This window comes from Symphodus melops, assembly GCF_947650265.1.
Source record: "Symphodus melops genome assembly, chromosome: 1".
Classification (NCBI taxonomy): Eukaryota; Metazoa; Chordata; class Actinopteri; order Labriformes; family Labridae; genus Symphodus; species Symphodus melops.
The window spans coordinates 53980567-54003850 of NC_136691.1; the positions used below are offsets into that span (position 1 = coordinate 53980567).

Genomic DNA, 23284 nt, shown 5'->3' on the forward strand with positions numbered 1-23284 from the left:
ACACACACGCAGGCTCACACACACGTTTATTGATTTAATTAAAAAAACGACATTTATACACTTAAAGCAACAGTCAAATCTCCCACAGACTGAAAGAGCACGTTTATTTCAGGAAAAAGGACAATTTATCCTAGCAACACAGCTTTTCCATTGTCTAAATTTACTAGAAAATATATCTAATGACCTGACAGTCAAAACTAAGTACAATCTGTATTATGTAAATGATATAAAACTTGTACAAATTGCTACTTGTACGAATTGCTATTTGTAGGTAAACAAACACACGTTCATGTCTCAAAATGGTTATATATTTGCTTTGATTTACAAAAAAAAAACTTTTGTTTGTCTGACGAGCAGGCCTGAGATGGAGAATAAATAATAATTTTTGAAAAATCCAGTATGGGCATAAACTTCAACGCTTGTTCAAAGTATAGGCCACTCGAATAGGTTGAATTTAAAGATACTGTGTGAAATCATTAAAAAGCAGCGACTAAAATGACAATAACAACAAAATAACATTTCTTACTACATCAACTCAGGTTTTAACTTAGTAAAACAAGTATTCAATAGTTTAATACAATTCTGTTTGTATTTGATTCAGCATGTATACAGAGAAAATCCCCTCAAAACGACACAAACAAACACGCACACATGTATGCATAAAAATACTGATGGACATAACGTTCCCTAATTTTAACTTAATAAACTAATACATAACGGCATCCATCGGAAAATCACCACACACAAGTCAGATTTGTCCAGTTGTCCAAGTAACTTGTTAAATTAAACAAAAACATTTATTGTTTATGTGAGGAAATACATCGCACAATAAAAAAAAAAGCACAACTTTCTGTAATAACGATTTTCTCTCTGTTTAGATCACACACATTTTAAAATGAGCAACTTATTGTGTTAGCTCATTCAAGTATTCTGATCATAATGATTCTCTCTTTGGTTGCGATTATGTGCCGAGTGAGAGGGACCGAGTTGTAGATACGGCTGCAACTCAGCCATCAGGCTTTTGACACACCGAGCCTTTCTCTCCATGATCTCCTCCAGTTTGTGAACATACTCCGAAAATGCCTGTTAAGATGGAGAGAAGAGAGAAAATTGTAGTCAATTCTAGGAAAAGAAAAAGAAAGAAAGAATTAAACCAAAATGTGGCTTTGAGTTTTTCTGACCATATCAGGCTGCTGACTCAGAAGATTCCCCTCTTTATGAAATAAAGCTTCCATCTCTTCCAGCTGCTCCCAGTGGGCCTGGACAACATGCCACCTGGAGATGGATTAGATAAAAAAATATATATTAAGAAAGTTTATATTGTTTCTGTAAATTACGGATGAAAATGTGAACAGACTTTAAAATCCCTTAAGTTCATTTGGGTTTCAGTATTATTTGTTTAGACCTCTTAAACACAAGCTGGTCAGCATCAATCTAGGACGATTGTGATGTAAAAATGTGAGATTTTTGGTACTTACTGGGAAATGTTTAAGTCTTCAATTTCAGGCAGATTTATCATGTTTCCAGTTTTGTTATTGCCGGTGCTCCCTTGAACATTTGATTCTGTCCTTTCATTTGATCGCTGAGAGATATTGGAGTTGCTTGAGGTGCTGGATTGAACAGTGTGACACTGTTTTGGAGATGTATTTATCCAGCCAGAGACACGTTCTGACGGTGTTGTTGAATTTGAAAGAGGGAGTTTGTCGTGCATCTTGTGGGCACACTCGGGCTGCATTTGGGCGGCACCGTTTATCTTAAGATTGTGTGGGATGGGAGTGCGATAGATCCTGGAGGGTTGGACAGATGATGAGAGGGACTCAGTGACAGAAGCAGCAGCTGTCGAGGGTTTAAGAAGGTCTTGGATACTCAGGACTTCAATAGTAGGACTTGTTTGAGGTCTCTGGTTGATCTCCTGGTCCCGGAGAGAATTCAGCACAGCATCAGGGACGTGGAGCTTCATGATATCTGAAAGACACACATTTTATTTCATTTATTTATTCATATAGCACCTTTAAAAACACAGGTTTACAAAGAGTTTGGCAATCATCAAAAACAAGAACAAATGAGACACAGAAAAAGCAAAAACAACAGCAAGAACATGACAAATGTGAAAACCTAAAATACTCATTTATGAGCACTAATTAGTGCAAACACTCACATTTCATTAACGAGCTCAGTCAAAGTGGATCCTGTGTGGTGCAATGTGACTTTTCTTTGCGTAAAAAAACATTTTCAATAAATACAATAGTAAATACTTTAATATAAACACAACTATGTGACACTGCTTTGTGTTTAAATAACAAACAGAAGTCTTCATCACAAATCAGTCTCACCCCTAATTATGTGTAACTCTTAGCCTTAAATACAAGTTAAATGAAAAAAACCCATACTGTGTGTACCAATAAAGATATGAGCTGTTGATATCGGATTGAGTTTTTAAAGAACACATGTTTATTTTTGCTGTAAAATGGGCATTTTAACACGGGTGTTAATCTGACTTTTGAGGTCTGTCTCAAGTGGACACTTGAGGAACTGCACTTTTTCACAATTTTATTTGTATTTAATTTAAATTAAAAATGTAATGGTAATGTTTGGAGTTTGTATTACACATACTTTTTTTCTGGCCCTTTTAGGCTCATGCCTCTGAACATAGAATCTAAATAAACATGGATGAAGCCTGTGTGAAGTCTCACATCGGTTACTGAAGGGGGCTTTGGAAATGCTGTCTCAGCCTAACTTTCAGTCAGTCTAACACCAGGCTAAGAGCTGAAGCTGAGGCGGGAATAAAATAATTCAGCCCCTGAGACGCGAGCTGGTCAGACCAAATTTGTTTTTGTACCAGGCTGTAAACGTCCTCATTTCTGTCCTAAATACAGGCTGGTTTTTTTTAGATGTGTTTATAGTAAAACTAAACAGCAAAACGTCAAAATTAAAAAAAAAAAATCAAAAACCTTTCAGACCTTCCTCAGTAGTGATCGTTGTTACGAGGTTAGACATAGAAGGGCTATGAGTCCTTCTTTGTGTCACCTTCAGACGTGAAAGACAAAATTCCTCTTCTTCATTTTTATTTGCCACATCCAAACACGCCATACGCTGTTTTTTCTCACCCTTCCTGCGATCATCTCTCCCATTGTCAGGCCAATAAAGGGAGCTGGTTTTTGGCTCACCTTGGAGGAAAGACGATGTGGCAGCCTGTTGGTCCACTTGAAGTAAGGAGATACTCAGAGGGTCCATGAAAGGGCTAAAAGAATCTTCTGGAAGAATGACGCCGGACTTTATGGCTTCGGAATCGGTAAGAGATGCGTCTGATGGAGGACTTGAAAACTGTCTTGTATCGGCATCAGGAGAAGACAAATGTTTCTTCTCTCTGAAGCTTCTCTGTGACAGTCCCATCGTGGATTTCTGTGATGGTAGTAGCGGGTTCTTTGAGGTAGCTTTGGTTCTATATGATCTAACAGAGGCTTCGCTGAGTTTATTCGACTTCCGGAGGGTGTGTTCGCAGCTTGGGGAGAGAGGTCGCTCTGCTGGAGCGCGATGATGGGATGACTCAACAGCAGGGTGAGTGAAAAGGCTGTCATTGCGCTCGTGCTCTTCGTTGCTCCGTGATCCATCAGTCGGCACATCAGAGAAGTCCTCGCCCGCTGCTCTCCCCTCCTCTGAATCACAGTTGTAAGACACTTGTGCCTGTACAGCAGCTGGTCTCACACCTGTCACTTCTGTCTCTGTTAGTGCCTCCCAAGCCCACCTCCTCCCTCCTACTCCTTCCATCCCAGCTGGCCTCCAAACTTCTCGCCTTACTCTTCCACTCGAGTCCTCATCACAAACCTCATCCTCACTTCCACAGCTTTCAGGGGCGTCTCCAGTGGGGACAGAAGACGGTAGTCCTCTGCTACGATCAGCCCTGGCTCCGTAAGAATCTAAAACGTCTTTCAAACCTTGACGTGAAAGTGCAGAAGCCGAGAGGCGGGAAGAGCGTCGGAGAGATGAACAAGAAGACGGAGAGGCAGAGGATGAAAGAGAGGCGGGGTTGGAAGAAGGTGAGAAGAGATGGAGGGATGAAGAAGCAGCTGAGGGGACGAACTTCTGCAGCTGCTGGTGATAACGTTTCAGATGCATATATTTCTCCTCATCCCTCTCACCAGATGAGTCCCCACTGCTTTGTTTTTGTCGTCTCTCTCTTATAGATTTTCTTTCTCCTTCTATTCCCCCTTTCAAAGTGCTTTGTTGATTTTCTCTTTGGTCGACTCTACACTCCCTGATGTGGTCAGCCAGTGAGTACACTGCGCTGTCAGATTCCTCAAACCTTCCTCTTGTTCGTCCTTCCTTCCCACCCGCCGTCTTCCTACCGTCCCCTCTTCCAAGTAAATCTCTGACTGCTGTTATTTGTTCCTTTCTCTCTCGTGCCCTGGTGTCCTCTCTGTGTCCGCTGCTCTTTGGTGTGGAGCAGAAAATTGGGCCTCCCGTGGCCAACCTCGTGGTAGGTGTTGCTGGAAGAGGAGGCTCTCTTTGCCTCCCTAACTTTGGCTTTTTAGGGGGACTTTTCCCTCGGTTGTTTCCACTGCTGCCGCTTTTGGACAGGTTCCGTTTTGGGGAGGTTTTTCCTCTTCTTCCTCCTCTAAGTCCTCCCTGTCCTTTCAACTCCTTAACCCTTCAACACATCAGAACAATGTCATATCAAGTAACAGATAGATTATACTCACAGGCTACATGTTCTGTATCATATATCCACACACACACACACACACACACACTTACCGGTCGGCATATCTCAGTGTATTGAGCGTGTGTTCGGTTGCTAAGTGACCAGGCGAAATGTTGGCAATCATGCACGTCATCGAGTCTCCAACAAACGAGTCCTTCAAAACCTAAAATGAGGTCAACACCACCGAAGACACGAGAGAGAGTTCATCGATCAAACCATCAAACCACAAACTGCAGAAGCAACAAAGAGTGGTGAAATTACCTGAGTGAGTTTGCTTTGTCTGAAAGGTGTGTGAGACTGCTCCTGATCGAGGGAGCGGATACATTCTTTAAGCTGAGCGAAAAAACAAACGTATAGATCAGAAATATTCAACTTTAACACATCTTGAATTTCCCTCGGGATCAATAAAGTATCTATCTATCTATCTATCTATCTATCTATCTATCTATCTATCTATCTATCTATCTATCTATCTATCTATCTATCTATCTGTCTGTTTGATTTCATGTGACAACCAGTGTGTGTCGCTTACAGCCAGGAGACTCTGATTGATCTCAGCTCCCTCCATTCGACTCTGCCTGTCGGGTTCTCTGGTATCTGACGCCCTCTCACTTCCTGCTAGATCCACAAACCACATTCTGTACAGGCACACACACACACACACACACACACACACACACACACACACACAAACCCACATTATTTACAATTCAAAACATCTCACATCAGTAAGGTTTGGTTGATTTAATCGCCTCACTCACCTTCCAGTGACCTGCTGGTTTGGACCTCTGAGCTGAATCTGAAGCAGCGCATGAGAACGAGAGGAGAGCGGATTCACTCCACTCGCCCCCTGCGTGCGTTCCTCGGTGCCCTGAGCGATCACCTTTACAGAACAATGAAAGTTACAGGTGGAGGAACACAAGAGAGAGCCACAGAGAACTGAAGCATGTTTAAAGAGATTGCAGGCGGTCAGTAGTTCACTTGTAAATCTATGAGCACAGAAGAAGTAGTTTCTTTGAGGGGCCTGGTAGACAACCAGGGATGTTTCATGTCATGTGACTTGCAATTAATAGACTTTAAAGTATTCACTTTTCTAATCCACTAAATACAATAGCACCAAAAATAACAAACGAGTGTTTGTTGTTACAAAAAGAAAGAAGAAGTTTGATTTTGAATGAAGGGATTTTGTCTTTTATGTTACAATTTTATTATTTTATTTTGGGTTTCAAGGTAACAAAACATTTGATAAATTATAGGATTTGGTTGTTTTCTTGGCCCTGAATTTGAATTTTTGCAAGTTTGCTCAAAATTAAAGACAGATATTTGTTTTTCTCTTTTTCAGATACAATATGTAAAATGTGTTCATTTTAAAGCCTTCATGTTTGCTTGATAGGATGTAATAAGATTTAATGTGCAATATTAGTCACAGTGAAGTAAAATGTCATGTGCAAGATTATGGCGTTTTGTTAAGTTGGAGGGCTAAAGGGCACGGTTATGTTGCTTGCACCACATACAGAGGCTATAGTCCTCATCGCAGTGACCTTGGGTTTGAATTCGAAACTCGGCCCTTTGCTGCATGTCATCCCCCACTGTCTCCTCCCAACCTTTCCTGTCTCTATTCAAACTACCCATCCGTGAAAGGCAAAAATGACCCCAAATACAACCTAAGAAGAAAACGCTTGAGGGCTTCTCTCTGAACCGCACGACATGCAGGACCGAAGGCTCAAAGCTTCACCTTCAGCAGTGAGCTGACTGAGTCCATTCTGATGTCACGCAGCCCGGCGATATGAACCACCTTCTGTCCATCCTCCCTCGCAAATAACCTGAGGGAGAAATTAAGGAAAAGAGAGAGAGAGAGAGATATTGATGGGGAAATAGTCTAAAAAGAAGTGAATCAAGCTATAAAATAATCAATAGTGAAGTGTTAAAAGAAGACACACTGGTTCAATCTGATGATGTTACTAAATAATGAGTGATCCTTGTTAGACAATGTGGGCTTCAAGGACACAAAATGCACTTTGTCCTATTTATAATCTACTACTACGAGTAAGTATATAAGTTTATTTGCTGTTGGATATATAACGTAAACATGCAGCTGATTATTCAGTGTAAAAAAAATGTCTTAAACCAAATTTCCTCAAAATGCACTTTGATTGTTTACCAGTTTCTTCCTCGTCACATTTTGATCCTACACTTTGACAATGCAAACATTATTTTAAATGCAGCTTTTGAGTGGAGTCTTAGGTCTTAGCATTATGTGTATTGTGATATGATATGAATTTATATGATTTATTGTTGTGTTTATGTATTCTGTGTTGACCTGCAGATTAGCAGACTGCTGTAATCTGGTCAGATTAGATGGTCAGATGGTCCCTGACAACTACATTAATAAACTAATCTAAATTTACTGCAAGCTCCACTATGAGATTTTTGAACACACACACCTTTTCCTGTGGTCCAACAAGTCATACAGCTGACCACAGTAGATTTCGAAGAAGCTGACGTACACCTGCAGCAGCGAGTGCATGTTTGTGTTGGACAGGTGAGTGAAGATGTCCCGGACTGCCAGAGCGTACAAGCCCGGTCTCCTGGGAGATGAACCCAACATGGTGTGGGTTTTTCCTGCACCTGTTTGACCGTATGCAAAGCAGGTGGCCTTGCCTCTGTGGACACACAACAGCAGCATAAAAACGTCATAATGAACCACATGAAAAATGTCCAGAAAGCCCGCCTCTGATTAGGACGGTGGACGAAGCATGATGGTTTGTCGTCCCGTGATGGTTTCTGCCTTCATCCAAGCTTCATGTAATGGGACATATTCACAGTATCTTCCAAACAATGAGAAGCAGAAAAGAGGACTAAGCAGCTTTGTATCATGCATGAGGATCACACTGGTTTCTCGCAGGTTTTATCACCGGCTTACTTTGAATTCTCCTCCATGCCTGCTACGTGCACAATTCTGCTCATCCAACCATGTTATAGAAATTTAAATCAGAGGCTGCTGGAAAAAAAAGCACGGCTAAAGTCAGGGTGAGAAATGTGTTTGATTGTGTTCAGATATATTTAAAGGGATACTTCACCCATTTGCATGAAGCTGTGTATCATTACTGTCCAGCCCTCATTCTGCCCCGAGACGAGAAAAATCTGTTTTTCTTTGCCTGGAGGGTTTTCTTCATGTGATGTAATATGACGCTTTTTGCATCACATGAAGAAAAGTTTCAGGCAAAGAAAAACATATTTTTCTCGTCTCAGGGCAAAATGAGGGCTGGACTCACGACCATTCAACACTACTACCATGTTTCTAATGATACACAGCTTCATGTAAGTGGGTGAAGTATCCCTTTAAGGACAGCATGTCCACACATGCAGCCACATTTTAAGATGAGCAGTGTGAAAGGGGCTTAAAAACATGGAGCCGGCGGCGGCGGTGATCTGGTGGTTCGTGTGCACGCCCCATGTACAGAGTCCTCCAAGCTGCTGGCCTGGTTTTGAATCTGACCTTTCTTTTCTTTTCTGCACATCATTCCCTACTTTCTCTATCTCAATTTCCAAATATATCCACTGTCCTATCTCTAAACAAAGGCATCCAAAGGCCCAAAGTAAACCACTTAAAAAAAAAAACCAGCCAGAAGCATGAACCTAAAAGGCTGCATTTGGAGAAGATCGTTACAATAATCCAAAAAAAACCTTACCCATTAAGCACATGCTGGACCAGAGGATATGTTGTTCTTAGATACACATCCTCATTGGAGCTCTCCTCCCCAAAAACCTGGTCGAAGTAGAACCTGTGCTATAAGGACAAATCATAAAGAGGGGAGTCATGAAAGAGCTAAACAGGTCGGGGAGCAGCATACTTTAATAGATCATTAGGAGAAGCTTCAGTTTGTATTTCAGGGGTTACTAAAGTTCATTTACTTGGCTACATGTAGATGTATAATCGTCCCCTCTCTCAACATCATATCCACCTGTAGTATGTACTGCGTGAGATCCACAGACTCTTTGCTCTCATGGACAATCACACACTCGTCGTTTGGAGTCGTGACGACATCTGCCTCTCCTCTCCTGCACTCTCTGTGTGTTTGAGGTCTTTTCCTCACGCACACACTGATCCGCTGCCCACCTGCTCGCCTGCATCACACGCACACAAAAAACACACACACACACACACGAGGCACATAAGATCAACAACAGGAACATCCCATCCACAGAAGAACCTCTGCGGATGTAAACGTCATGCAAATGTCCCGATGCAAAGACGGACAAATACACGGAATGTAAAATGTAACTTCATGAAAGCTTGTTTCTCTACAAATCTTTTAGCTGTTAGCGATGAACTCGTGATTTTACATCTAATTAAAATTCCACCTTAAAATGTGCACTGATTCTTCGTACATGCTGTTAAGTGTGATTACCTGTGTACAGACACTGTGGTGCCTTCTTTGCAGTTTTATAATTATTTCCTAAATAAAACATGGGCGTCATATCACTGATGTCACCCATTGGTTTGTACTATTTGAAGGCAAAGGTGCAACTACATTTTGATAAATCCGGTAACAGGCAAAGAGTTGGAGTTGAGGCGGGCCTTAATCCATCTGTCAGTCAAATCAATTCAAACCCTGATTATGCAAATGTATGCAAAAGTGTTCGGCGAATTGTAATCAAAACAGAGTCAAACAGAAATCCACCACCCCGCCCTGTTAGTGTGTGTGAAGAAAGACATGAACTATATTTGTAACAGACTATAAAGGTTTCATTTCTTCTGAAAAATGAACTTTTAATTGTAATTTTGATACAGATTTAACATGAACACATTGTAAAGGGGGCAGCAAATGTTAGTCTATTAGATGTGCTGGATGGGCCAGGATCAATAACACATTTAGTTATCCATGCATTGCAAAGGATTGTTCATTGATTTGTGATATGAAGCGAAAACAGTCACTCACCTCTTGTGAGCTGCAGGAGAACTCAGAGGCAGTCCGTAGTTGTAGCCAGCTGCTCTCTTGGATTCATACACAGGTGTTTGTTTACACATGTGTCCAGAGGTCGTGTCGCTACGTGTTTCCTTCCTGGAGATACCTTTGCTATCTTTGAGCGCAGCTTGTTTGTTGCTAATCCTCTGCCATGACACCGCTGCAGGTCTGGGTTTTGGTTTGTGTGGTGATAATCTAACGTGTGAGTAGAACATGGAAGTTCTCCGTGTGATGTCGGGCTCGCTGGTTGCTCCTGTGTGATGGTCAGATTGTTGAAAATGTTCATCCTGAGAATGGCTGTTGTTTTCTTTGCAGCCACATACACAGGCACGCTCACTGCTACAGTCAGGTTGAACATCTGTGGCTTTGTGCCGGTCATCATAAATGGGGTGATAAAAAAGCTTCTGATGATGATCGGGGTCTTTACTACTGAAGTCTAGCCTTCTGCGAACACTTGAAGAACGCTCTACCTTCATCATATCAACACCATTTTCTTCCTCATCGTCGTATATTTCTTCATCACCTCTACAGTCATCACCAATGAAGTTCCTTCTGTCCACTCCATCGGCATAGTAACCGTCGTCATGTTCGAGGCTCTCCGGGTCGAGATTCTTCACCATTTGGATCAGACTGAAGAGTCGAGTCCTGTCTTCCATAGAGCGGATTCCCAGGATGGGGAAGTCCTCCATGGTGAGCGCTGAGAGGTGGACGGCACGACAAACTCCCACTGAGGTAAACCTGAATCACAAGAGAGAAATTGAGACAGATCAGTAGAGTAAGAGTGAGGCGCGGGCGTCATGTGGTGGGAAGTCAGAACGGTCAATATAAAGGTCAAATAAATTCACACGATTGTTAAAGCTGAAAGAAAAATTAATAAAATACAAATGTGAGAAAGATATGACGGACTTTGAGTGAGTGAGTGAGTGAGTGAGTGAGTGAGAGAGTGAGGGAGTGAGAGAGTGAGTGAGTGAGTGAGTGAGTGAGAGAGGGAGTGAGAGAGAGAGAGAGAGGGAGTGAGTGAGTGAGAGAGGGAGTGAGTGAGTGAGTGAGTGAGAGAGAGAGGGAGTGAGTGAGTGAGGCAGAGAGAGAGTGAGTGAGTGAGAGAGTGAGTGAGTGAGAGAGGGAGTGAGTGAGTGAGTGAGGGAGTGAGTGAGTGAGAGAGTGAGTGAGTGAGGCAGAGAGAGAGTGAGTGAGAGAGAGTGAGTGAGTGAGAGAGGGAGTGAGTGAGTGAGTGAGTGAGGGAGTGAGTGAGAGAGGGAGTGAGTGAGTGAGTGAGTGAGTGAGAGTGAGTGAGTGAGTGAGTGAGAGAGTGAGTGAGTGAGGGAGTGAGTGAGTGAGAGAGTGAGTGAGTGAGAGAGGGAGTGAGTGAGTGAGTGAGTGAGTGAGGGAGTGAGAGAGAGTGAGTGAGTGAGTGAGGGAATGAGTGAGTGAGAGAGGGAGTGAGTGAGGGAGTGAGTGAGTGAGTGAGAGAGGGAGTGAGTGAGGGAGTGAGTGAGTGAGAGAGTGAGTGAGAGAGTGAGTGAGTGACTGAGGCAGTGAGTGAGTGAGTGAGTGAGTGAGTGAGAGAGAGAGAGAGTGAGTGAGTGAGTGAGTGAGAGAGTGAGTGAATGAGTGAGTGAGTGAGAGAGAGAGTGAGTGAGTGAGAGAGAGAGAGAGAGTGAGTGAGTGAGTGAGTGAGTGAGTGAGTGATAGTAAGATTACCTGTCATAGTGATGCTGAAGCCCAACAGCTCTCAGACAGTCTTGCAGACAAACTGTCATCTCCTCTTCTTCCTTTTTGCGTCCTGTTTCTCTGAGTTTTCTCCGCCTGTCCTGGGAGAGGTGGATACTTAGTTTTTGTTTCTCCATATTTGTTCGACTGGAGTAAATTTATACAAAAGAAATAACTGAAAGTATCGACCTTCTTGCACTAAACAAACAACCTGCTGCAGGCAAACTATATGAACTATTCTATAAGACTGTTATCGTTGTCGTTTTCCTTCCCCTGTCCGAGACTGATGCCCAGTGGTCTGTTAAGTCCATGTGTCATTCCCACCACCCTGCACTGGTGTGACAGGACACTGGTATGATGCTGCAATCCGACACTCGGTCAGGAAGCAGCACAGAGCAGCCATGTCACACATTTCTGTACTGTAGCAAATATGATAAATATAGCAGACACAGGCATGCAACTGTCGCGTTTTTGACTTCTGCAGTGGATGGGATAGCAGCTGCACTTTGTGTGCATACATAATATGAGGGTGCAGTTCATTACGGTGTTTATGAAACACGACACCAACTCCAAGTGGTCGATATTTCCTTGAGACTGTGCCACGGTGAGGACACGTTGGGATTCGAGTGTCAGCAACTGCTAACTCTGCAAATTGAATTAGAGGGGGACAGGCAGGTTTAAATTCCCATTCAGAGACGGCTGGCTGACAATTTATACAAAGGAGCTTTGGGTCTGTATGCTGTATCGGCTCATCTGACACCTATCGTTTTGGCTGCATAACCAGGCATTCAAAATTATTATTTAAATAGGCAGGCAGACCATGCATGGACAAAGAGCATTTAGACCTAAAAACAAGACGTGAAAAAAAAGATCTGTTTTTTTAAAAGATTAAAATGTACAAATTAAAAACAAAATATGTGATTAACACATTGAGTGTGCAAAAACTATCCAGTGTACAACATTTATGTAATGTTTAAAATAAAAACTAATAATAATAATAATGTAGGGCCTTAATAGGTGTTTACAATGAAAAGTGTATGTATAAATATGAGCACACATTAATAAAATACAATAATATATATACAGTACATATCCTACCTGATTCACCTTTCACCTTTGAGGAACACAAGTTGGAAAAAAGAGGGTTTTTATCTCCGAGCAAACTGAACTGACAAAGTGCATGAATGTTTCACAAACTTGCATGGTTTCCGTACACAGAGCTGGTCTCCATAGCGACGTCACTTTACGGTTAAAGACAGGACGGTGGGTGATCGCAGCTCCTCGGGGTTTTGCTTACAAACAATGATTACATGAGGTAATTTCAGACACACATTGCGGAGACACAGGCGTTCAAATGACGCTCAGTTCAGCATTAAAAAGAGAGAGAGAGATAATCCCACAAAGGGCTTAAAGCCCACCAGAACCTGCTGAGACACAAAGCCTTCTTAGACTACTAAACCATTAAAAACATTTTGGTCCTCTGGCTTTAACGACACAGAATACAAAGAGATGAGAAGTCTAGAAAGTCATGGCGTTGCATGAAGACAATAAAACATTCCTTTATACTTAAGTTATTTTTACATGATCTGTAGTTTGCGTTTAAAAACCTGCAATTGCTCGTATGTTTTTTAATCCTGCGGGGCATATTTCTGCACAATATTTTTAAAAAAAAGATTACATACCTTACATTATAATTATACTTCTAACTTCTTAATAGGCTACTTTGCAAATATTTTAGAACGACATAAGAGGAACCTGGTCATCAGCAAGTTGTTTCAGGAGGGACAACATTAGAGGTAACACATAACATTGCGCTCTGCACAAGGGGATTTCTTGAAACGCTTAAAGCCTTTTTTTGGTTTGCAGTATTTAAAACAAATATATATATATTTTGAGCTGTAATTGCAGCTGTCCTGTTTTATTTGTAGGATTAATTTGAGAAATATTTTTAAAAAACAAACATCGAGGGGACATCCAGTGTCAGAGATGTTAACAGGGGATTTAACAGGTAAACTGATTGTAAATGCATTTTGTACAAAGACTGTAAATATCAAGTTTCTGTACGGTGCTTCAGTCCTCTTCTTCTGTGGTTTTAATGGCGTTTGGCATCTCCAAGTTGCATGACTGTCTCCCTCTGGATTTTGACTCACATAATTCTCCCTCTGCAACAACGTCCAAAAACGTTTAATAGCATCCACTGCAGTTTCAATCCTCCTCTGATTTGCTTTTTGTCTCGGCAGCAAAGTTACACCTGAAAGAAAGGCTCATCATATGCTCGCACAAACTGTAATCAGTTGAGTTATTTACCCACTAACATGGATTTTTGTAACATGGACATTCCTGTTTTCAGGCTTTATGATTTCCTTCACACTTGTCTTTCATTGTTAGATCCAGGACACATTTCATCCCAGCTTTGGATAGATGAAAATCCAAACTCAGATTTGATTAGGGATTTAACAACACTTCATTATACCGTATAAATAAAGGACAATTTAAATCGATGAGACAAAAATATATATATTTCAATACTCATTTTAATTGGCTTCTTTTATGCTAAAATAATCTGAAGTTTTTCGTCAGTTTCTTTACATTTTTTGTTGTACGTGATCTCAACCAAAAAGCTGATTTATTTATTTTGTTTATTTGTTTTGTTAATCAAGAGCTGACAGCATAATGGTGATTGGTTGCAGGCTTGTAGCCACTTCCTATTTAGGATGTCCCGCAAGTTTTGACAAACTTGTTGCCTATTGTTAAGTTTGTTTGCAAGTTAGACAGCATGCAAGAGTTTGTCTTTTATAGTTTCTGATGGACACGTCACCTGTTTGGTGCGAATGTTTGTTTCTAATTTGAGGCTTCTGTAATGCAACATCGGTAGCTGAAGAGAGGCAACAGTGTAAAATGTGATCAATAATAAATTAAGATTTACAGTGTCCGAAAATGTATGAAAAAGTATTTTGACAACCTTAGTCTATGTGAACATAACAGACAGCGCAGTATCTGTATCTCTGTTTTGGTGTAAATAATATCCCTCCGAAGTTGCTTTACTTGTCAACGTTCTGTTTTTTGCAGGACGACTGCTGTAAGTTTAACATGTCCTCCGAGGAGGACACCTCTCACGCCTCCTCTTCTTCCGTTTCCCCGCCTCCATCGTCCTTCTCATCACCGCCCCCCCCTGTCGCCCACTTCATCGGGAGGAAGGAGGACATCGTCGGAGCTGGCCGTGTGACCAAGCTGCTGAACGGATGCAGAGATGTGCTGGTGTTGCACCACCAGGGGCGGCTTTATGCGATGGACAAACACTGCTACCGTGAGCGTTCTGTCTTCCACCTCCTAATGTTTTGAAATGGACTTTTGTAATCCCTTATTGCGTGAAGAAAATTAAAACTAAGACACGTGCATATTTCTCATGACACCCATTTTGTCACAGACGCAGGTGGTGCTCTACAGAATGGAGACATCGAGGTAATCGTTTTTATTTTCTCTTAATTCCATGAAATAGAAGCGAATTGCTCTGATGTTTTTAACAGTTTATATCTCAGAGGTTTCAGAGTTTGTGTTAAAGAGATAACAGGTCAGTTTGAACTTTTCTTGTCACACTGTAACAGCTGCAATAATGTTGTGTCTCCGATCACCCTGCAGGAGTTCAACGGGCTGCTGTGCATCGTGTGTCCATGGCACAAGTACAAGATCACACTGGCTGAGGGGGAAGGACTTTACCAAGCTGTGGACAATCCAACGGCTCGACCTCTGAGGACACACTGGCGCTCGAAAGGTGTCAAACAGAGGATACACAAGGTCACCGAGGTTAACGGAGATGTGTATGTAACGCTGAATGACTCCGACGTTACCATCGAGTCAGATACGTACCAAACTGAGAAATATAGGACAATGTTCCAGGCGGCTCAACCAAAACTCAAACCCAGGAAATAGATCGACGCTCATTGATTATATATACTATACTTCAATGCATCTGGAATATTTCAGGGACATTTTGTTATAAAAGATCACACTGTTCTTGTTGTAATAAATGAAAAGTGTAAGCAGATGAACTGGTTCGACTATCACACCATTAAAATCACATGTACACACTGATGGTAGAGGCTGCTGTGTGAAGATACCATCATTAACACACTGCTTACAAAGCAGCAGGAGCAACTTGGGGTTAAGTGGACACATCAGATAGTGGCTGCAGGAGCTGGGGATCGAATCCGAGACCTTCCGGTTGAGAGACGGCCGACTCAACCACTGAGCCACAGGAGCCATAGATGAAGGAATTTCAAACAGTGGTTACAGGATGCTTGTGCCACTGTGGGTGTATTTGCTTCATCTTGACGTCCTTATTTTTCGTTCTGTTTACGTCAACTGTTGAGTGTTTTGTTGGTCTGATGGTCGGTTTGTTTTATCAACACCAGAGCAATACTGCAAACATGAACAAGCTGTCTGACACTTAGATTTCTTAACTTTTTCTAACTCAACTAGAACTACTTAAATATTCTGTACATTCATTGCTGTATTGTATATTTTTGTTGATAAGAATAAAAGATAAAACTGATCATTTGAATTTTCTCTTAACAGCAAATGACGAGATAAATACAACAAATATCAAGACAAGGCTTAAACGATATAAAATAGATCGTTCCAAATAAATCCACTCTGCTGTGAGGTCGATGAATCTGATCAGGTTGTCTTGCAACTGGCTGAACGGTGGTACACTGATAAGACAAGTTGGTGCGGCAGTGGCTCAGTCTGTGGGGAACTTGGGTTGGGGGGGTCATCGGTTCAAGGCCCGATGTGAACCGACATACGGAACTGTACACAGAAGACTTCCATTAAAGGTCCTGAAAAAGTACAAAAAACAAAATCATAGCTACAAAGTATTTACGGTCTACTTTCAACAAATTTAGCTTTTGTTATACGGAAAAATATGGAAGTTGTTCTGGTAGCAGTAGAGGTGCCAGGGCATTTACAGCACTCTGACATCTCATATTAATACATGTACACACATCCTGTTTGTGCATGTGAGGACAATGTGTGTGGGGAAAAAAAAATAATAATAAAAAAAAGAAATAACAGTATAAAACCAGAATTATTAATAAGGTTTTCAAAAAATAAAATGATGGGAATCTCTGTGTTAGATTTTCTGAGCCACAGTCTGTACCAGTAGGTGGCAGAAATGGGCCGATTCGTTGTTTATCAACCTCCATAAAACCTCAAAGAAGAAGAAAAGGACTACAGAAAGTCGCAGCCTGATGACGTACTAAAAAAGCGCGCTTGCAGCGTTTAGTGACAGAAACGACAAAACTGTCTGTATTTATGTGAAGTTCACAGTGTTTGCTTACTTATATCAGGACTAAACATAGACTAACATTCATGAATGTTGTGTAAATGTTCAGATAAGAATGGCGGCTAACGGAAGATAAATCTCCATGACAACAGCAGTTCTTCTTATCTCACTCCGTGTTTCACACCGTGATGGCATCAGGTCGGTCTTTAACCCCAATTCATACCTGCTATTATACTCAACGAGTCCTTCAGAGGAGGAGCAGTGATGTTTGTGTGTTGAATAGTTTGTGAAATGTCTCTTTAGACATTGTAACTAATATCTTGTGTCCTGCCTGTCTGTATACTGCTACTGGATGCCTTGAGGATCAATAAAGTATCTCTCTCTCTCTCTCTCTCTCTCTCTCTCTGTCTCCCTCTCTCTCTGTCTCTCTCTCTCTCTCTCTCTCTCTCTCTCTCTCTCTCTCTCTCTCTCTCTCTCTCTCTCTCTCTCTCTCTCTCTCTCTCTCTTCTAGAGGAAGAAATCAATCAGCTGGTCATCGTCGTGGACGTGAATCCGCTGTGGTGGGGACAGCAAGCTCAACGTGAACCTGAGGTAAAGTTGGACCGATCCAGAACCTTAAAACACTCAGTGGTTCAGGTCCCAGGTATCCTTCTGATCTGATCACAGACAAACACCGGACCAGGGTTCCCAGGTCACCAAGTGGAGGTCTTTAGTTCCAGTGCTCCCTCTCTGTTGACTCTCGTTTAATAATTACTATCTCTACAAGGGATGCAAAGATTAATCGTGATAAATCGATGGTTCACGTCTGTACTCTGAAATGAATTTCAATAATACAATGTCTTTATCCTCAGTGTAATGCACACTGAGTCTGCATGAGTATTACCACACAGAGAGAAATGTCAAATGTCCTCAGTTTGTGACTTCACAATACAACACAATTTACCGTCCTCTTGTCTCCGTCCAGTTCACCCTGTCCAAGTGTTTGGATGCAGTCATGGTGATGGGAAACTCTCACATGGCCATGGCCAGGACCAACAAGCTGGCTGTCATTGCGAGCCACTGTCAAGACAGGTGACGATTTATTTATCATGGGGATGTCGTTTGTAGCGATCAGATCAAATCTTCTTCTGTTCTTTGATTTGACTCACGAATCCCAAAGTCAGTGTCTCTTTCAGCCCTTGAACAAGGTAATGAGGTCACTGCTTCCACGTTAAAAGTGTCTTTTGTTTTTATTTCAGTCACTTCCTGTTTCCCAGTAAGAGCTGGAGTAACGGTGACAGCGCTGTGGAGGATGCATCCTCCAGCGGGGACGGGAAGTACGAGCTTCTGTCAGTCACCAATAACCTCATCGCTGAAGAGATCCGGAGTGTTATGACAAAGAGTGAGTCTGAGTTTGTGTAGGGATGATGGATGAATCAGATAAATGATACAAGTAGAAATGGTTTCTCATTGGAGTTATCCTGGAGTTGTGTTAACGCTGTTGTCTTCATATGTGCAGTGCTGTTGGCGTGTGGAAATGAACTTTGTGTGTCGTGTGTTTTCAGCTGAAGTGAGGGGAAACTCGACGGACACGCTGCTGGCTGGATCTCTGGCTAAAGCTCTCTGCTGTATCCTTTCAATGAAGCACTGTTTAGAGTTTGATCAATTATGACACAAAGAAGAGTGTTTAGTGAGAACGGTTTATTCACTTCATTAAGAATTATATAAGGTGTCATGATAATGTGCGTAGCATTAAGATTAATCACAGATGAGCTGCTAGCTCAGAGTCCTGATTAGGTTTCCAGAATGGTTTTTTGATACCACTTTTTTTAAATCTAAAAATAGTTTTAAAAAAAGCTGCAAAACACTGCGACTAATTTCTAAAAACGCTTTGTAGAAGAGGAACGAATCCATTAAAGGAAAGCAGAAAACTTTCAACTGCACAGAAGCCCTGACGTGAAGCCATGCTTTCTTGTAGACCTCTGGATCTGGCTTAGTGGTTTATAGATGGTGTCTGGTTCCCTGGACTGACAGAGATACTCTCTCTCTCTATTCACAGTGGAGTTTTGTTTCTCTTTAATCCTTCACCATTCAGATATTCACAGGGTGTCCAAAGAGCTGGAAGGTAACCAGCTGCCTTTATTTACGAGCGACATGATGCTCTTTAATGGCCTGATTGTTTGTGATATATTTCTTTTTTTTCTTTTAGCGGGACAGGAGATGAAATCAAGAATATTGGTGAGTCCATTATGGTCCAGCTGAAGGAACTAGTTGTCTCTTCTCTCCGTGATTAGAAACACTGTGACTGTGTTTTACTCGGCAGGTGATTAAAGCAGCAGCAGACTGTGCGCTCCAGTACATGAACTTCATGAATGTCATTTTCGCCGCCCAGAAGCAGGTCAAATCTCTTTTTTTTTTTTTTCTGTCTGCATTTTGTATCAGTATCCCCCCCCCCTCCTCCCCCCGAAAAGGAAAACCACATAAATAAGAGATGTGTTTTGTGTTCTATAAACAGAACATCCTGATCGACGCCTGTGTGTTGGACTCAGACTCTGGCCTTCTTCAGCAGGTACGTTCCTCTGACACCAAACCAAGCAACATAAAGTCATTCAGGGGAAGCTGCTCTCACATCACGTTGTCTTCACTTTATCCCTCCTACGTTTTCTTCCTACCTTGTTAACACTGGGTGTTTCAATCCCTGATGTTTGTCTTGTAGGCTTGCGATATAACTGGAGGATTGTACCTGAAGATACCACAGAAACTTGCTCTTGCACAGTACCTTTTGGTGAGTAGCAAAGCTGTAACGAGTATACTGCACACTCAAAATGATTCACTTTAGTTTAATAACTGGTAAGTGGGCGCCCCTTTATGCAGGCTGTGGACCTCTGAGCGGGAGGCGAAGGTTCAGGTCCAACCTCCTTTACTGCATGTCCTTCCTCTCTCCCTCTCCCTCACTCTCTCTCACTCTCCAAAAAGCGCGACATAATCTCAACATGGCAGCACATCGGTACATGGAAGCATTATTTCCGAGTGCCTAAAGCTCATCTGCTGTTTTCTGAACAGTGGGTGTTCCTGCCCGACTCTGAGCAGCGCTCACAGCTGGTGCTGCCGCCGCCTGCTCACGTGGACTACAGAGCTGCGTGTTTTTGCCATCGTAACCTCATCGAGATCGGTTACGTGTGCTCAGTTTGCCTATCAAGTAAGTGTCAGAGTGAGTAAGTAAGTAAGTGTCAAAGGCTGCAGTGATTTTATGTTTTCACCGTGGTGCTTTCTCTTTTCTTCTCTTCAAGTATTCTGCAACTTCAGCCCGATCTGTACGACCTGCGAGTGAGTCTCTTCTTTTAAAGTGAAACAGCTCCCCGAGTCAGAAAACGTTATCCTGAGTGTATCTCCTCTGAACAATCAGTGGAGAATCTACAAAGACGATTTCAGTTCATCGTTTTCTATCTTTTGCTTTGTGCTGAAATATCTTTCTCTCGTTTTTTTAGAACTGCCTTTAAAATCCAGCTCCCCCAGATGGTCAAGCCCAAGAAGAAGAAGCTGAAGCAGGCCACCTGACGTCCTCTGGCCTCACACTGACCTTTTGATTCTTTGATTACGTCATTTTGTTTGATGGACGTCTGATACTAAATGATGGACTTCCTTTGAGACGTTGCAGCTGGATGCACATGTTGACCTTAAGTGTGCGTAGACTCTGACACCTTTATAATTCCAAGGATAAAGGTCTCTGTCTCAGAGCACTCTGGCCTCAGGTATGTCTTGGTCTCGGTGTGTGGTCCTCGACTACAACACCACCGTTTGCCTCTCCAGAGTTTCAAGCTTCAACCTAACCACAGTTTTGTTTTTTTGTATACAAACCTTTTGTAAATTTGGGATTTTCATTATATAATAAAAAATGTCACGCATGTTCTGAGACGCGTTTTTTTGATTCTTTATTTGAAGTTTGTACATAAATATACTCTGAAGTGTTCAGATGTTTTATTATCGATCAGTGTTGAGATGGAAATGTGTTTCTGAATGAATTCATTGAATCAGGTTCAGCTCTGAAAAGCAAAGGTCTACACCCACTTATTGTTCATACTTCTAAATCCCCTCTGATGAACACCAGTTAGAATATTCAGGACTGTGTGAAGGGATGATCCTCCTTACTCCGTACTAAATATGCAAGAGTAATCCGACATGTTATTAACAGAGGGCCTTTACCTTCTGCTTGATGGGACACAGAAAATGGAGGTTAAAATGAAAGGTATACCCATTTAAGGCTCCACTACGCCACTGGGTGTACGTGATGTGTGGTAGAAACCTGAAGACAAAATCATGAGAGTTCACCTGAAAATATTTTATAGCTTCTTTAAAAAAGGCCACCAGCTCCCTTCATACTGTTTCCAATGTTCATCATCTTACAAGATTCCCTGACTTCTTGTTATTCCTCTTTCATATTTGACATTTCTCCTCATCATAACATCTAAAAAAAAACCCGCTGCACGAACTTCCATGAAAGAAATGGGTTGAATGCAGAGACATTCACTAAGTTGCTCCTGAAGGCATCGAGTCCTCGAGTCGGGTCAGTGAACAGAAAAGATTCTTCAGAGAGCAGGTAAAGGAATGAATGTTTATTCAGTAGCTGTGTGTGTGTGTGTGTGTGTGTTAGTGGTATGTACAAAGTTTGTTTGAGACCATCCAAAAAAAGTGAGCGATGAGCGAGTTCATCGATGGATCGGAACAATGTTGCATCTGAAAAAGAGAGAAAGAAAAATGAGACAAACGTGAACCACGTGATACAACAAGTTTCCCCGTTTTCTGACCATCACTTTCCAGGACATTATTCCAGTACACATTATACTGGTACGACAGGAAGGCATCGTACCCACACACCTGTGTGTACCTTACTGTTTAAAAGACTGTGCCGTTTAGTGCATGTGTGAATGAAGCTTCACTCACCCCAGCAGACCTCTGCCTGACCACCTCTGTGGGGTCAGACTCATCTGAGCTTTCTGGCCACCGCGGATGACTGTGAGCCGCAATGGCTTCTGCAAAACAACACAACAGGATGTTTAGTGTGTTTAGCTAAATGTGACCTGAGGATGTGCAGGAAGAGAAGACACAAGAGAGATCGGCTTAATAACCTAAAAGAGGTCTGTATCCATGTGAGGGGAAACTAATATTAATGATTCTAATTCGAGCCACATTTTTCTGATCTGAATATGAGCTCTTTTTATTTTTAAGTAATTTTCAAGAGAGAATAGGTTAAAGTATTACCATCATTTTACACGTTAAACTTCAAACTGTAAGACACGGAAAAGTGCCAAACGATGGGGCGCTGGTGGTGTCGTGGTTATTGCGGAGGATGTGCTCCTCTGATTTCTGACTATCCACTGTCCTAACTCTAAATAAAACCATTAAAGGCCCCAAAATAAACCTGTTAAAAGGTCTTAAATGATGAACATTTGTTTTATTTGTGCAACAAAACGAGAAAAAATACTAAGAAAAATAGTCTTGGGTGATGTCAGTCTCGTACCCCTTCACTGTGCTGCACCACAGATGCGATGTTCTGCAGGTTCTGGAAGTTCCCCGTGTTCACAGACCCAAACTCGATGACTTCATCGCCGACTCTGAGCCCCTTTTGGAATTACACAATAAATGTAAACATTGAAAGTCTTGAATTAGGAAAGATGTGTTTGTAACAACAGCCATAGATAGAAAAAGTGAAGTTGGGCGTCACTCACAGCTCCACAGGCAGGTGAGCCTTGGGTCACAGCATCCACCCGAGCAAACGGAGAAGGCAGAGTGACCTGGTGCTCCATCGCCTCGCCCTGAGCTTCAGCCTCGTCCTGCTCCCGCTTCGCTTTCTCCCGAGCGTGCAGTTTGTGCAGAGCTTCCTCGATCTCCACCATGATGGCTTTGTGATCGTTCTGCAGGCCTGACGAACAAGATAGATAGATGGATACTTTATTGATCCCGAGGGAAATTCAAGTTTTTTTTGTTTTGTTTTTTTTAGATAAATCCCCAAAGCTTTGTGTTTTAAATCACAGTGTACAGACGTGAACTTCTGAAAGAGCTTAATAACACCTACCTACCTAAAGCTCCTGTGAGGACTTTTCAGTCAGGTACTGCTGTCATATTTTCTTCACATTATGTCCCCAAAACATCAGAATTAAAAAAAAACCTGTCTACCTTTTACGTTATTTAACCATTTTTGACATTTAAATATTGTATTAAATATTATAAATAAATATGAAATGCTTACATGAGATTTCGTGTCTCGCTGCTCTGATCTGATATAAATTCACATCTGCTCGGGGGAAGCCCTCTTCATCAACCAGAGGACCTTGAACTCCGACACCCTGCTGTGAAAAAGAAGAAACTGTTTTTAATATTTATTCAGTCACGTGTTTACGTTTTATAAAAACCGCCCGCGTGAGAGAGATAAACGTACGTCTTCCAACACGTCGTAATACGCCTTTATCTGCTCTTCAAGGTCATCTTTCTTTTTCACCAGATTTTTCACGTCCTCCATGGATATTTTAGACTTTCCTGCGCTGTTTTCCTCTGTCATCTTCATGGCTGCTCCACTCACTGCTGTCGGAAGAAAACACACGACGTACTTCCGGGTTCCGACGTAACGCTCAGTGACGTTGG

The 23284-nt window shown here is 41.9% G+C and overlaps 4 protein-coding genes across 8 annotated transcripts; 2 read left to right on the forward strand and 2 right to left on the reverse strand.

Moving 5' to 3' along the window:
• Positions 1–48: 48 nt before the first annotated feature.
• LOC306828380 (uncharacterized protein) lies at positions 49–14319 on the reverse strand. 5 transcript variants are annotated; one of them, XM_079350825.1, is made up of 15 exons: positions 13065–14319; positions 11374–11478; positions 9646–10410; positions 8668–8830; positions 8395–8492; positions 7147–7365; positions 6438–6525; positions 5464–5585; positions 5235–5340; positions 4964–5035; positions 4756–4865; positions 3108–4648; positions 1479–1965; positions 1182–1275; positions 49–1083 (listed from the first exon to the last, which is right to left on the reverse strand). In XM_079350825.1, exons 2-15 carry the CDS (start codon positions 11430–11432, stop codon positions 922–924), a joined length of 4086 nt encoding a protein of 1361 aa, XP_079206951.1. In that variant the 5' UTR covers positions 11433–11478; positions 13065–14319; the 3' UTR covers positions 49–921. The 5 variants fall into 5 exon arrangements, with proteins under 5 accessions (XP_079206951.1, XP_079206947.1, XP_079206948.1 ...); XM_079350821.1 differs by lacking the exon at positions 13065–14319 and adding an exon at positions 12597–13054 and having other exon boundaries at positions 11374–11499; XM_079350822.1 differs by lacking the exon at positions 13065–14319 and adding an exon at positions 12580–13054 and having other exon boundaries at positions 11374–11483.
• Positions 14320–14431: 112 nt separating this feature from the next.
• On the forward strand, positions 14432–15334 carry LOC306828488 (Rieske domain-containing protein-like). The gene is made up of 3 exons (XM_079350994.1): positions 14432–14689; positions 14810–14844; positions 15022–15334. The coding sequence occupies exons 1-3, from the start codon at positions 14473–14475 to the stop codon at positions 15310–15312; spliced, it is 543 nt and encodes a 180-aa protein (XP_079207120.1). The 5' UTR covers positions 14432–14472; the 3' UTR covers positions 15313–15334.
• A 1267-nt stretch (positions 15335–16601) lies between these two features.
• On the forward strand, positions 16602–20629 carry gtf2h3 (general transcription factor IIH, polypeptide 3). Its single transcript, XM_079366013.1, has 13 exons — positions 16602–16864; positions 17178–17257; positions 17631–17737; positions 17905–18047; positions 18211–18273; positions 18741–18770; positions 18855–18883; positions 18969–19043; positions 19161–19214; positions 19362–19430; positions 19709–19844; positions 19936–19972; positions 20134–20629. The coding sequence occupies exons 1-13, from the start codon at positions 16855–16857 to the stop codon at positions 20201–20203; spliced, it is 903 nt and encodes a 300-aa protein (XP_079222139.1). The 5' UTR covers positions 16602–16854; the 3' UTR covers positions 20204–20629.
• A 614-nt stretch (positions 20630–21243) lies between these two features.
• On the reverse strand, positions 21244–23275 carry psmd9 (proteasome 26S subunit, non-ATPase 9). Its single transcript, XM_079366022.1, has 6 exons — positions 23082–23275; positions 22893–22992; positions 22372–22565; positions 22164–22265; positions 21587–21675; positions 21244–21379 (listed from the first exon to the last, which is right to left on the reverse strand). The coding sequence occupies exons 1-6, from the start codon at positions 23205–23207 to the stop codon at positions 21352–21354; spliced, it is 639 nt and encodes a 212-aa protein (XP_079222148.1). The 5' UTR covers positions 23208–23275; the 3' UTR covers positions 21244–21351.
• Positions 23276–23284: the final 9 nt, after the last annotated feature.

Bases quoted from the DNA above. Each gene is read 5' to 3' on its own strand.
- LOC306828380 (XM_079350821.1), bottom strand. The intron at 5,586-6,437 runs GTGAAGCTTTGA...TGTTCTGTAAAG, and splicing joins CAGTCAGCTCACTGCTGAAG to GTGATCGCTCAGGGCACCGA. The intron at 1,084-1,181 runs GTCAGAAAAACT...CCATCTTAACAG, and splicing joins TGAGTCAGCAGCCTGATATG to GCATTTTCGGAGTATGTTCA.
- LOC306828488 (XM_079350994.1), top strand. From the start codon at position 14,473: ATGTCCTCCGAGGAGGACACCTCTCACGCCTCCTCTTCTTCCGTTTCC. The intron at 14,690-14,809 runs GTGAGCGTTCTG...ATTTTGTCACAG, and splicing joins GATGGACAAACACTGCTACC to ACGCAGGTGGTGCTCTACAG. The intron at 14,845-15,021 runs GTAATCGTTTTT...ATCACCCTGCAG, and splicing joins TACAGAATGGAGACATCGAG to GAGTTCAACGGGCTGCTGTG.
- gtf2h3 (XM_079366013.1), top strand. The intron at 18,048-18,210 runs GTGAGTCTGAGT...GTGTGTTTTCAG, and splicing joins CCGGAGTGTTATGACAAAGA to CTGAAGTGAGGGGAAACTCG. The intron at 19,973-20,133 runs GTGAGTCTCTTC...TCGTTTTTTTAG, and splicing joins CCGATCTGTACGACCTGCGA to AACTGCCTTTAAAATCCAGC.
- psmd9 (XM_079366022.1), bottom strand. From the start codon at position 23,207: ATGAAGATGACAGAGGAAAACAGCGCAGGAAAGTCTAAAATATCCATG. The intron at 22,266-22,371 runs GTGAGTGACGCC...TAATTCCAAAAG, and splicing joins GCTCACCTGCCTGTGGAGCT to GGGCTCAGAGTCGGCGATGA. The intron at 21,380-21,586 runs GTGAGTGAAGCT...TCTCTTTTTCAG, and splicing joins TCAGGCAGAGGTCTGCTGGG to ATGCAACATTGTTCCGATCC.